At 46.8% G+C, this 13,217-nt stretch overlaps 4 protein-coding genes across 4 annotated transcripts; 1 reads left to right on the top strand and 3 right to left on the bottom strand.

The window, feature by feature from the left end:
* Positions 1-166: 166 nt before the first annotated feature.
* CRM1 (exportin CRM1) lies at positions 167-4,051 on the bottom strand (the record flags this gene model as incomplete). The annotated part of the gene is made up of 11 exons (XM_041705279.1): positions 167-407; positions 465-636; positions 693-1,071; positions 1,145-1,374; positions 1,498-1,968; positions 2,016-2,787; positions 2,853-3,565; positions 3,625-3,696; positions 3,749-3,821; positions 3,885-3,914; positions 3,986-4,051. 11 exons carry the CDS (start codon positions 4,049-4,051, stop codon positions 167-169), a joined length of 3,219 nt encoding a protein of 1,072 aa, XP_041557780.1.
* A 2,536-nt stretch (positions 4,052-6,587) lies between these two features.
* Positions 6,588-8,735, top strand: CAS91 (maltose acetyltransferase; the record flags this gene model as incomplete). The annotated part of the gene is made up of 2 exons (XM_041705278.1): positions 6,588-7,452; positions 7,522-8,735. 2 exons carry the CDS (start codon positions 6,588-6,590, stop codon positions 8,733-8,735), a joined length of 2,079 nt encoding a protein of 692 aa, XP_041557779.1.
* Positions 8,736-9,286: 551 nt separating this feature from the next.
* On the bottom strand, positions 9,287-10,494 carry HEM2 (porphobilinogen synthase HEM2; the record flags this gene model as incomplete). Its single annotated transcript, XM_041705277.1, has 2 exons — positions 9,287-10,189; positions 10,276-10,494. The coding sequence occupies 2 exons, from the start codon at positions 10,492-10,494 to the stop codon at positions 9,287-9,289; spliced, it is 1,122 nt and encodes a 373-aa protein (XP_041557778.1).
* An 867-nt stretch (positions 10,495-11,361) lies between these two features.
* Positions 11,362-12,741, bottom strand: APUU_50294S (diacylglycerol/lipid kinase family protein; the record flags this gene model as incomplete). Its single annotated transcript, XM_041705276.1, has 1 exon — positions 11,362-12,741. The coding sequence occupies one exon, from the start codon at positions 12,739-12,741 to the stop codon at positions 11,362-11,364; it is 1,380 nt and encodes a 459-aa protein (XP_041557777.1).
* Positions 12,742-13,217: the final 476 nt, after the last annotated feature.

Below are 13,217 nucleotides of genomic sequence, written 5' to 3'. Positions count from 1 at the left end.
TCACATTCTGAAATACGCAGAAGGAGAACTTGCTCGTCTTTCATACTTACAGCCCATAGAAAGACCAGCCATCCAGCCAATCTTCGTTGGTGAAAGACTTATAGCATCCCAAACTCATATTTTCCGACGAAGCTAAGTTGGTTTCGGGTTTTAGTTCCTCGTCGAGTCATAGTTCGTCATCATGGTCCATCTCTGACGGCTTCAGCAGTCCTCCAACCCTCATTGCACGGTCACGTTCAGCAGCCTTCGCGTCCTTCAGAGCCTGTTCTCTTTCCTCCGCATAAAGTTCAGCATTGTCACCGACAAACTCTTTCAAGGAGATCAGGAAATCGCGCAAGTGTGTCTTGAACTTGTTGAAGTCGTCGTTGAAAGTAAAAAGCCCAATGACGAATTGTTTAATTTGAATTCTAGCAGACCGTTAGAACAGGCGATATTCATCGAATGACGAATTGTTTAGAACTTACTCCTGGAGGTTTTTGAAGGCAGTCTGTAAGAGATCGGCCACATATTTCTGAAGGAAATCTCTATTGGAGGTCCCGATAGGTGCTTGTTCAGGGGTGTAGATGGGATCCTGTATTTTGCCGGCTTCTATAAAGTAAAACATTCGTGAGAGCAACCCAGCCTGAGACTTGAACCCTATAAAAGAGTTAGTGATGTTAAATTACTTATGATCTGAGGATAATAATGCGTACCCGCTTTATGGTCACTGTCGGTGAGAACGAAAAATACATCTTGCAAGATTGGGATATAGAATTGACGGAAAAAGATGTTCGCCGTTTGTACATCGGTCTCAGCCATATTGTTCATAAGCTCAAGACACATTGTGAGACCAGTGTTTTCAACTTCACGGTTATCGTGCTTGCTTGCCCACATGCAAGAATCGATGACGAATTTGAACTGCGTGGCGTCTAGTTTAAGCAAGGCGGGGAAACAGTGGAGGTTAATCGCTTGCAATAATTTGAAAAATTGGATCCTGTGATCGGGGAACTCGTGAAAATCCTTGTTGATCATCTCCAATGTACACTCAAAAACACTCTCCATAATTAAAGGCACCTTATCCTCCATTAGGTTCTAAAAAGGGTCAGCACACATGATAAAACCCCCGAAACCCGAAGCAGTGAGTATTTCCTGCCAGGTAACTTACGTGCAACTTTTGGATGACTGTCGTCATAACACTCAAGACCTCGGCTTCGCGCGCGTTGGGTACGTTCCGGTTATAATCCACTAGAACAGCTTCAAGAAGCGGTGGAACAATGTTCGCGTTGACCATCTCCATATCGTCTGCTTTCTGAACGTACGTATCGATAAGTTTCAGGATTTCCCTCTTGATAGTCCGAAGACCTCTAACTTTCGGTGTCTTTGTCGCAATATCCCCTAAAAAACGATCAGGCCCCGTTTAGTGCAAAATCCGGAAAGACACAGACATTTCAAAAACAAGGCGATTCCGTGTCTTGCCGGGAAAGGGAGGTGGGGGTTTCTGGTTTCTGTGAGGCTTACCATCACGCGCTACAGCATCATTGATGAGCTGACTGGAGGCCCGAAACATGCTCAACATGTCATGGTATATGCGGCCTAGTTGGGAGTAGAAATAAGTACCAACAGAAGAGCAAGCAGCAACATTTGTCTTCATTATGTTTCCAACAATCTTGATGGTTTCTCCGTCCTGGAGAATAGAAGGATCTTGGTTGGCTTGTGCGATAATGGTGTCCCAGGCAGAGTTAGGCAATGACATCAAATTTTCGATCAGTCGGTCCTGGAGACCCTTCTGCCCTTGGGCCGATATCATGTGGCCACAAGCCTCGTAAAAAGTGTGGACCTGTTGTGGTGAAAGATCACAGGTAATTTTCCGCATATTGCGGACGATTTCTTCGATGAAGGCTTCATTTTCTCCTGGTTGTAGCGCAACGAAGTGCCTTCTACATTTGTTGGCGATCTTGATGAACGTGTCGCAAGCCATATCCTGAACACCTTGATGGGGTAAGCGCCAGGGCCTGAAATTTGATTGAGTAGCTTACCTTCATGTGTCTCGTGCATGAATTCGAACAACTTGTTAACAACTGTTTTCAGGAACTTCCAATGGGCCTTCAAAAAACGCGGATACTGCCCCACGATGTACATTATATTACTCGCCACGACAGCTTTATTGTCTTTCCCTCTCTTCATTTCTGTGAGGCCAAGGAGATCCTTGATAACGGTAACAAGGAAACGCTTTTCGGTCTCTTCATTCATGGCTCCGGAGACTGAACCAATTGCCCAGCAAAGGGTATTGCAATTTGCCCAAGACCATTCGGTCCCATCAACCTGTTTGGCCAGCTTCTCGATCATGATGTTTTCTGTATCAATGACGTCCAAATGAGTGAGATACACCAGGCACTCGCGGATTGTTTTGTACAGCTGGATTGTGTCGCTTTCCTTGACAAACTCGCGTATAATCTCGCCCTCTTCGTTTTCAACGATGAGAACCTCTTCTGGTCGGACCATCTTTTCTATCATCACGGTGCGCAAACTCGACAGAACTTCTTCGTATTTGTGCTTGCGGAGGGGATAGTTTGCAAGGGTAGTCGGATGTGGGGCTCCTCCATTGGAGAGACCACTCACGCCCATACTCACCAAGGGGTTGATGTCTGTAATCGGCAGTTGCTGCATCTCTTCATAAAGCTCTTGCACTAGTCTAGTCCAATATTCCAAACAGATTTTGAACACCTCCCTATCGTCGATTTGACTAATCCGGATAAGATAGAAGTGAGCATGCGTGAGATAATCCCGGTTGGGTAATTTCTCAACGACCTAATTGCATTATCATCAGCACCTGCGTAATTAACGGCGAGCATTGTTCTTAGAAAATAACTTACGTTGAGATGCGCGCTGAAGAAGCTGCAAAGGAATAATGCCAGGTTGAGCACAAACTCTTGGTCCCTCGAGTTACTCTTTGCATAGGTCTGTTTCAAGTCCATGGACAACGGAATTATTTTTGATACTGTTGTCAGAGTCTCTGTAAACATGTGAACAAGTCTCTCATCATAGTTGTATGGGTGCCCAATTTGCAGTCCACCAATCTCTGTGAGGCACTTAAGGGTCACATTACGGAACTCGGGGACGTCCAAAAATCGGGTCAGGAGAGTATTTATGACCGGCGTCTCGAAAATATACCCAAGAGGGATCCAGTTCAAGAATCGTAGAAGCGTCTCTAATGTAGCCTTGACTAGGCTCGGTTGGTTTGCGGTATTAAGAACTTCAGAACACAGTTGGAAAATTGACGAGAATTCCTGTGTCATGGATGTCTTCAGGTTCCTTGCTTTGACGGACGTCATCTGATCTTGAGAGAAATCAAACACTTCTTCAGATAACAGCCGGAGGATAGCCATGTTATTTTCGCAGATAGAGAGGCTTGTGTGGCATGATGAAACAATTTCGTTGATAAAGGTTGGCCAGTTGTGCGGCCATTCTTGTTTCAATATAGAAACAAGGACCAGGTTAAGCTTGTTCAAGAACGCCCGTTCGCTTCTTAACTTTTCCTCGGATTTCGAGTTCTCGATGATAAAATTAACAATGAAATTGCGGATACCTTCAACAATTCAGATCAGACATGAGATTTTAACGTGATTTCCCTCTTGTTATACTCACCTAGGCATTGTTCCCGCGGTAGAACCTTCCATCGTGTCATGATTACATCGTCAAGTACTTGGAGCGCAAGGTCTAAAACTATCAGCGACATAGTCATTCATTGGGGTTAGGTGTGATCGCCCACATTTGGTTTGTGGGTATTGTGACTCTTGAAGTATATTTCCCACAATTAACCAGGCATCCGGATTTTGTTTGAACTACAGGGTGAAAAAAGGTCAGGCATATTCTCCTTCTTTATCACGACTGCAACGGGCACTTACTTCGGTTAGAGTCTGTTGGGCTTGTTTTTGCTTCACAAGGCGAATCCTAAGGTCAATAATCGAGGCCTCTTCAATTCGGTTGTTCAATTGGGAAGACCTACCAAATCGCCTTTGCCCTCGTAAAATGCCTGGACAGTGGTGTCCAGCTCCTGTATGGAGACAGACATGCCGTCGTGGGATTCAGTGCAGAAGGGAGTGCGCGTTCCACTCGAGGTTCGATCAGCTCCACGGAAATAATGGGATATCTAGCGGCCCCTAATGCAGAGAACGAAAGGCAACAGGGAATGGAAACAGGGAATGGAAACAGGGATGGATACAAAAAGAAAAAGTAAAAGAAAAGAAAAGGAAGGGAAAAAAAAAAACTCCAAGGAGTTGCTCAGTGTTTACGGCATCCGTTGTATGACGGGTTGAAAGGTTGAATTGTTTGGCGGGGTAAAAGCTTCTTTGGAGGGGTTTGTCTGCGGTTACGCACAAGGAGGTGCCTGAGAGGAAAGTGAAGAAGTATGGTCTATAGGTCGCACCAAGAGTTGAAAAAGAAAAGTGGGGGAGCTTTGGTTGCAAGTCTGAGGTATGAGGAAGACTGCCGGATCTGACGTTCTCAAGGAAGAATCGCTCTTGGGGCCTCTGGCGGTGAGCTGTCTGGGTGGGATCCCACTCAGTGATACATTCCTTAGTCAGCGATCAATTTCGCGGACAGCTGCTTCTCGAGTGTGCACAGGCCATCTTGAAGCTGGAACTGCTGACCGGGCTCGGGTTTGATGTTCAGATCAATAAAAATATAAATACTTATGGTGCCGGATAATTTTAAATGCACTGGTTTTATCTAATGATATGTATCCGTACCAGGCAATGGCATCAGCCCACTCGAATTCTCTCTAGGCGCATACACGGTATACACAAGCCTGTGCTCCAGTTCTAACACTCAGTTGTTTTTCATCTTGCCAGGCTCAATAATAATGAGCGGGAAGCTGCTCATCCTACTCCACAGTTCCAAAACTTGGCTTTTTTTACAGCACACGGAGCATCTCCTCATACTCAGTACACCAGTCTAAGTCACTGCTCTGGGTAGGACTGTCCAGTACTATCCAGATAGATCCTTTCTCATACAATCTCAATTGGATTCAGGTTGTTTTTCGGTGGCCTGGTTTCCGGATCATCATATCGGCATCTACCAAAAAATCAAGGGTCTAACAATACGAAGAAGCTGAAGTGTCCTTTCGTATAAACAAATGTGTGTGTTGTGTTATCACTGGCTGCTGAGCCAGGTCAAACTGCCACATTAATAGGTGTGATCTTTATTTCTATCTTTCTTTATTCTTTAAAGGAAAATAGGTTGTTGCCTGCCACATGTTAAGCTGCCGCCGATAATTATCTCAGGGGGCTGTGAGATGCAGGATGGATCCATGAGAACCGCAGTCTCGCGCCAATGGCGAATAAGTGTTGACGGGGAAGGGATGACAGCCAATGTGCACCCACTCCCAGTGTTTCCACCCGCCGCTGTCCCGCGCTTCCCTGGCGGATAGACTGCACAGCGGCGTGAGCAGAGAGCGTCTGACCCTCCCTTTCGTGGTGGCGTATCGCCTGAGCGCGACGCCGCCCAATCCCAAGGCTGCGCCCATCCGAACGTGTTCCAAGTGTTCCTTTAACAGGTGATGGAGCCACTCACCGGCCATTTCCTGCGCGCGGTCACGGTCGATCGCGCGCCAACTAACCCAAGTTTAGTTCTGGTCAGCCAGCTGGCAGCCGCATCTCTCCATCTTGCTTGGTCCGTTGGGCGACGCCGACGACCCCTGGTCCAAACTCTGGGAGTTGCTTTCTTCATTTTCTTTTTCTCCTCCCTCTCTGGCTGGAAGGGGGCGGGGCCCTCTGCTGACTGGTTACTATTGGATCATTCTGCAAAGCGTCAAGCCCGTAGTCTTTTGTTCACGATCACTAAGTTACCATCTGCAGGCGGCAATAGTATCTTATAATACATATTCTCATCCTGCCATGCTACTCGCTAAACCACTACTATCGCTTATTCTTCCTCCCCAGAACAGGGTTTCTTACTTCCCCTCGCATCTCTCACAAGCCCCTTTCTCGTCTCATCCTTTGGCTTTTAGTTTCCCTCAGCTCTGGGTGTGCCACATCTTCCCGAACGAGACGCGCCCTCGGCTCCAGTCTGCCCTCGCTCTAACTTGCCCTCAGTGGTTATAGCGGTTCCTGGCGACAAACGACCACGCTTTACCCCGGGCCGCACGAGACACTCCATATCCAATTTATCCGCCTGAGCTCTGGCGCCCCGCGCTCCACCCCTACCAACGATCTGCTGGCACACTGCACTCCGCGACGGACACTGAGCAACTCTTTTATTTAATTTGCATCAACCGTACATTGCGACCCTGATACATTATATTAAATTTCTCACTTCCTTGTCGACTACAACATAGCTCATCGCCGATTGTGCTGTGATTTGCGTCCCGCGCATATTTTCGAGTCTGCCGTACATACTGTGTGGCGCTGGTCGCTGGATCGATTCGATCCATCAGCTGTCCTCTACAGTCCAAGCAACATATGGGCAGCTAAAGGCGGTTCAAAAACCGTGCAAACCTATACCGGTAGGTCCGGCAAGTGCTTGGGGCCGGGGTTTGTTTGTTTTAGTGCCAGGCTTCCTAGAAATACTTGGGTCGCCAACAGGCGCCTCTTCTCATCCTGCATCTTATTATGAACACAATCGCGGCATCATCAGTGATGAACGACCAGGAATCTGAAAAGAATTCCAGGGTAGACCATAGCCCCTCGCGATTCACGGCAGTGAATGGGAGAGAAGCTCCTGCGGCAGTTACCACTTTTGGTGGCAGTTCTATCGACGGAGACGGTCGTGATTCCATTGAAGCCTGGTCTCATGGTGGGTACGACCCGTCTACTCGCCAGGAAGAAAGATCAAAGGAGAATGGGGAACCCGGTAACGATATAGATGAACAACAGTCACAGCGTTCGACATCCGACGGCGCTTCTAATTCTACAAACCACACTAAACGGAAGAGATCGGAAACAGACGAGCAAGACGACGATCTCCATGCACCACATCGCGCTCCGAGAAGTCCTATCCAGCCCACAGATGGCCCCACAGAACATCACTCACAACCAGGCGCCCCCAATGGGATTATGGGGTCCCAAAATGAGACCGAGTCCAAGCACACAACCCCTCAAGGTCACACCAGGCTAGATGAGGGTGAAAACAACCGGAAGCTCTCCACGAATACTAGCTGGCATGAATATGATTCTCAACTTTTAAACCAATCACAGCGGACGCAGCAAATTGACGCTTCGGACGCCCAACTAGCGGAGGCACTTCAACGCGATGCGCAAGGGCCCGATATCACTCAAAAGACCTGGGATAGCGTCAATCGTCCTGTCGAGAGGGCTATATCAAACGAACAGACGGCCGCACCTTTTCCCCAAGATCGTCCACAGAACCCCGTGCAAATTGCACCCAAGAGGAAGCGCGTCTTCAGCAATAGAACTAAGACAGGTTGCATGACTTGCCGAAGGCGGAAAAAAAAATGCGATGAACAACATCCAGCCTGTAAGTTTCGCAACCCCCCGTGTATTTTTCTGTTCGAAACCGACATCTCACCGTTTATTCATATTGCAGGCAACAATTGTATTAGAGGTGGCTTCATCTGCGAAGGATATTCGTCTCGAAGCACGTGGCAGAAGCCATCCACAACGAAAACACCGATCCCACTACAATCAAAGGATGGTTATCCGGATATTGGTGGACAGTATGTACATGACATCAACCAGCACGATCGGCAGCAAAGCCTAGTAGAACCACTAGAACCGGGGAAAATAAGGCCCATAATTGTTGATGATGAAGCCCGCCCCACAGCGCAGTTCAACACTACCAGTCCCACGGGGGTTGGTCCTAGCCGGAGCTCATGGTCAAAGCGAACTTGGCCAAGTGCAAGCCACCCCAGTTATATTACAGATTCCCTGCCAAAATCTGATTTTCGAGAAGTACCTTCGATCCACGAATTGTCTCGTGAAGGACACGCCAAGAATGATTATCAACTCGTTCCGCCGATTAGGGAGCTTGCACATAGTGGGCATACGAAAACTAATGTCCCACTCTTTCAAGGTGGAATCGACCAGCGACCAGCACAGACTAGTAATATTGATACCAGCACCCCCCAAGCTCAAGCCCGAATGGCGTTGAACATTGAACACCAATTGTCTGGCCGTGCTGTCTCTAACGAGGAAACAGAAAAGGATAAAATGTTACGCGGCGACCTTTACAGGCCTTTCGATGTTCTCCTCGTGGAGGAAAGGGACCGTTGTAGAACTGCACTTTGGCGATTCAATAATGCCTGCAATCCTGTTTCAGGGCTCAGCGCCAAGGAACAAAACCGTTTACTGAAGGAAATCTTGGTCCCTCACCCGTGTATCAACTCATCTGGTGTTACATCACCACGGCCTGCAGGCTCTATTGGTCAAGGTGCTGTGGTAGAAGCACCTTTCCATTGTCATTACGGATACAATATTCATGTTGGCGAAGACGTGATGGTATCTGAGAGCTGCCTCTTTGTCGATGATTTACCCGTTAGTATCGGCGCACACACGTGGATTGGCCCAAGAGTGACGGTTCTCACGACAATGGCTCATGCAAATATGCAGGAAAGGAAAGGCTCGCAAAGCCGCTACCAAGGCCGACCTGTTACAATCGAAGAAGATTGTTATGTCGGTGCTGGTTGTACAATTTATCCTGGTGTCCGTCTGCGGCGTGGAGCGTACGTTGCTCCCGGTGAGGTTGTGAAGTCTGATATTGTTGCCTATGGTTTCCAGGGCTTAAAACCAAGCTATATGTAACAAAGCCCTGCAGATGGCTGTTAGCATGACTTCTTTTTGAGTGCTGCTAGCCTGATCCCGAATTGGCGTACTGTTGGGATGTCTTTTCTGTTCTCTTGTAATACCACAACAGTATTTATTTCTTATGTCTTTGTGTTGCTTCTTTGTTTTTTGCCTCTGGTTTGTTGGCTTAAATTCATATCTGACTGGTTCAGAACGGGCGAAAGCTATTCATTTCACACCTTGGAAGGTCTTTAGGTTCTACTTTTACTTATTACATTTATACTGTAGTGCTCTGGTACTATATCCAGCACCTTTCAGTATCTTATTTCACAGTGGTAGTATTCACACATATATAATTAATTTTCCTCTTACTAATTTCCACAATAACAGATGGGGCGCTAACAAATAGGTTAGCAGAAGCATTAATATTGATGGATAAAATATCATTATTAATACTTTGGGTTAAACCCCTGACAATACACTGTAGGTGAGGAGAAATTGTTTAGATTCATCATAAGTATGACTATTGCTAACCCATCCATTACATTGAGAATCGAGCGAAGTCGAGACTAGAGCCAATCTAAAAATTCAGGTGCGAAATAGGTCACAATAATCCCGGCGCCAGCGCGTAAGATTCCTTCTGTACTTTCAAAGGCCATCGATTTCAAGTCAAAGACTCCAGCCTTAGCTCCAGCATGTATCATGGCATATTCACCACTGACTTGATATGCGGCAATTGGAATATCCTTTGCGAGCTCTCTTGCATCTCTTATGATATCCAAGTAGCTGCTTGCTGGTTTTACCATGATGATATCTGCACCCTCGCCCATGTCTCTTTGAATGGCCCTCCGTGCAAGTCCGCGGCCACCGGGAGGAAGTTGGTAGCACCTGCGATCCCCGAAGGACGGGCAGGAACCGGCTGCATCACGGAACGGGCCATAGAGGCAACCACTGAACTTAGCACTATAGGACATAAGAAGCACACGGTGCGCCAGGCCAGCTTCAATCAGTTTGAGTTTTATAGCTCGGACCCTCCCGTCGTTCATATCGGAAGGCGCGACGCAGTGCGCCCCAGCAGTTGCATACGCTAAAGCAACATCCGAGATACGGTCAACAGATTGCGTATTATCAAGCGTACCATCCTCACGTAATATCCCACAGTGACCATGAGACGTGTATTCACAAAGGCAGACGTCGGTCACAATGTACAATTCGGGAAAGCGTGACCGGAGAAGGCGAATTGCTTGGACAACGGGACCGGCAGGGTCGTCCGCGGAGGTTCCCAAGGCATCTTTAGCAGCTGGGTGTAAGGGTACGCCAAATAAGATAACTGATCGCAGTCCTTTGAGAACAAGCGGTTTTAAAAAGGGTATTAAACGATTCAATCCTCGACGATGCTGGTTAGGTAGTGACGGGATGGGCGTCTCTTCATCCGGATTGTCGGTAATGAAAAGAGGATATATTAGCGACTCCTAAGGTAAAGTTAGGGCTAAGAGGCCAGTAACGGTGTAGTAGGAATGGGACATTAGGTGATCTAGGGATATAACATGTTACAAACCTTGGTCAATTGCCTCTCGGCTTGCCATGACCTGCTGAGCGGATGACTGTAGCCCGAATGAAGCTGGCTCGAAATATCCCCAGAAATACTGACACTCGTGGCTGCGGTACTAGTGTATGATCGAGCGGTGGCCTGAGATCGTGTGTTCGAAATTTGGGAATTCCGATCTTCATAGTTGTCCCTCAGCGCAAGGTCGGAAACCAGGTTTGAGAAGGACATAATCGCAGCGGCTTGTGGGGGTTGGTTTAATGTTATAGCGATCCAACACACAAAGGTACGATGGTGATTGGTTATCTGGGGCTCTTTTCAAATTATGTCTTGGGTGGGTACCGACAGTGACAGGTTGGATAGGAAGAGTCAGTAGGTATCCGTCCACGGTCGATGGTCTAGGTAGGTACCTAAGGTAGGTAATTCAGGATGTTCATTTAAAAGAGGGTGGGTTGAAATCCGCATACACTGATTGGACGAAGGAAAGAGGCCGGGCTCGGATGCTGACTGATCACCCGGGCCGCGGGAAGAATCTCAATAAATCAATCAAGTCATAGGGCTTCTTTCTCTGCAAGGATAATTAGTTATGGGAACTATGCTCACTAATCTTCAAATACTAAGCGGCAGATCTTGCCATTTTTACTCGATAAATTTATTTTATACCCTTCTCCTCAGTAAGTATGAGTATTCAGTTTTATCGTGTCGTCAAAAAAGTTAGTAGCCACCAGGTCAGAAAAAACCAGTTAGCCATGAAGTGGATTCCCGGGAGAATGTCATTGTTATAAGTCACCCTTCCAGTTAACGCGGACATATGAAATCCCGAGTTCAGTATTTTACCAAAACGAAAAGGATTTACTGGGTACTGTAGAAAGGAACGGGGAGACACGGTCACATGACTGATTGAATCCCTTCCTCTTCTATACTGTAGTTAGTTTCTTGATTCCACAACTCTTTACCATCGTTTGCAGAGCTTTGGTTTTTAGTGATCAACTGAGACCAATCGAGATATTCGGTTTCCATTCTTTTACCTTTTTATTGTTGAGACAGCAACAATACGGCCACTTCAGCCATTCAACCGTTCAGTACCCCGCGTTTGGTCTACATTGGTTCTGGTAAAAGAATGTTCACCAAACGCCTCCTCTCCTTCCGTACCCTCATCCAACCTTTATCCTCCACAACTACCACTCTACCGTCGATGCACACACGTCTCCACCTCTTTTCTGCCTCATGGAAGTCGATTTTGAATTCTTCGATTTCGGAGTACATGACTTCGTCATACTGAACGTGTTGGCCGTTCCGATATGCCGCAGATAGCAGGGCCATTGCCTGCTGGGGTTCCATTGGTCCGAAGCGGAGCATTCTTAGAGAGCCATCTAGGGCAGCAGACTCCGGGGATATCATAAAACCCTTCTCTAGGTTTGATACTAACGTTGCAAGCACATACATGTGTTTCTTGTGCTCTAGAGTCTCTTCATGGTCAATATTGTGTTGGTCAGCTTTCCGAATCAGCGTAATCGTCCCGGAGTACTCGTGGGTCTCGCTGCCATCTGGTGGGAAAAGGAGCTTTTCTGCAGCCATTTTGAATCTGTCTGCACCAAATTTGCGATATTCGACAGTGTCGCTATCTGCAACTAGCGAGGCATGGACGCCCCAGCTTGCAACGATACCGCCATATATCGTTAGGGAGGGGTGTTCATCGATTGATGGAGACTGGGCTGGGTCATCTTGGACGTATTTCGCACCATCCGAGAAGGTAGAAACAAAAACAGGAAGAGGATAGGGCTTCCCGCGGAGTAATGCAGTCAGTGGAGCTTTGGGGTGAGCCAACAGTCCTATGGAACTTGCCAGCGCATTTCCGGTTCCTTCTGGGATGAGTACTATGCTCGGCATAGTACAGATGCTTTTTTTGGTACCGTAAAATGAATCAATAATATCACAAATTCCGCCGTCTCCGGAGAGAAGAATGATGGTCTGTGGGGCACCCGCTTCAGCCTGCGGGATGAACAATGAATGACACAATTCAGTTATGGTCTGAGGTGACTTTGTCTCATGGACTTCGTACTGTTCGACCCCAATCCAGTCGAAGAGTTGTTGTAATGTGTGGTTGAAGTATAAGTTCGCCGTGCCCGTTCCAGAGGCCGTGGAAATGACGACATGCAACCTGAGATTTCTGTTCCTTGAATGATCGAGGTGGCTCGGTATATCTGAGATTAATCGACCAGATAGCAGTGTAGACGGTGGGGATCTAAGAAGTACTCCTTCAAGGTTGAATGTAGGGTTGGGGAAACAGTCATCTTTTCGAATGAACAACATTGTGTACCCGTATGCATGTCTGCGGTTGTTGGGGATTATACAGAGTATATCCTCGATCGGTACGATTATTTGGCTTTTGGTGTTGGCGTCAACGCACTCAACACAGTCACCAGTGGTGGCACAGTCGAACCAGGTTTTGCCAAAAGGGGTGGTATGTTCTGACATGCTGCCTGGAATTGAATACTTACCCGATGTTGGTATGAAGGATATGGGTGATGGAGGTTGGTGGGTTTTGCAAAGGCTTTAGCTGCTGTTACTTTAAGTGGCCACTGGCCAAGGATGGTTTATCTGTTATGGTACTGATTACTGACTGGTTATCACTTATCAATACTTACTGAAGACTGTATTGTTGTTTATCTTATTATATTTATATAATGTATAGTATCTAATAATTTTTTTTTTAATTTTAATTAATTTATTTACTACGTAGAAGTATTATGGTTGATGAGGATGATTCATTAACCAACAAGGACGGCTGGGTAGAAATAGCGGTATCAGAATATGGCTGTACTGCCTGCTTACTCTATTAATATCCGAAGCTTATCTTTATTAATTTCTATATAATTCCTTACTAGTGTCGCAAGACGGCGATCTTGATGAAATTAGTGAAGTGTTGATTCAACTAAATAACAGGATCTGAG

Source organism: Aspergillus puulaauensis, chromosome 5, assembly GCF_016861865.1.
Source record: "Aspergillus puulaauensis MK2 DNA, chromosome 5, nearly complete sequence".
Taxonomy (NCBI): Eukaryota; Fungi; Ascomycota; class Eurotiomycetes; order Eurotiales; family Aspergillaceae; genus Aspergillus; species Aspergillus puulaauensis.
The sequence above is the reverse complement of the archived record's forward strand: the minus strand, read 5'-3'. Positions and strand labels throughout refer to the sequence as shown.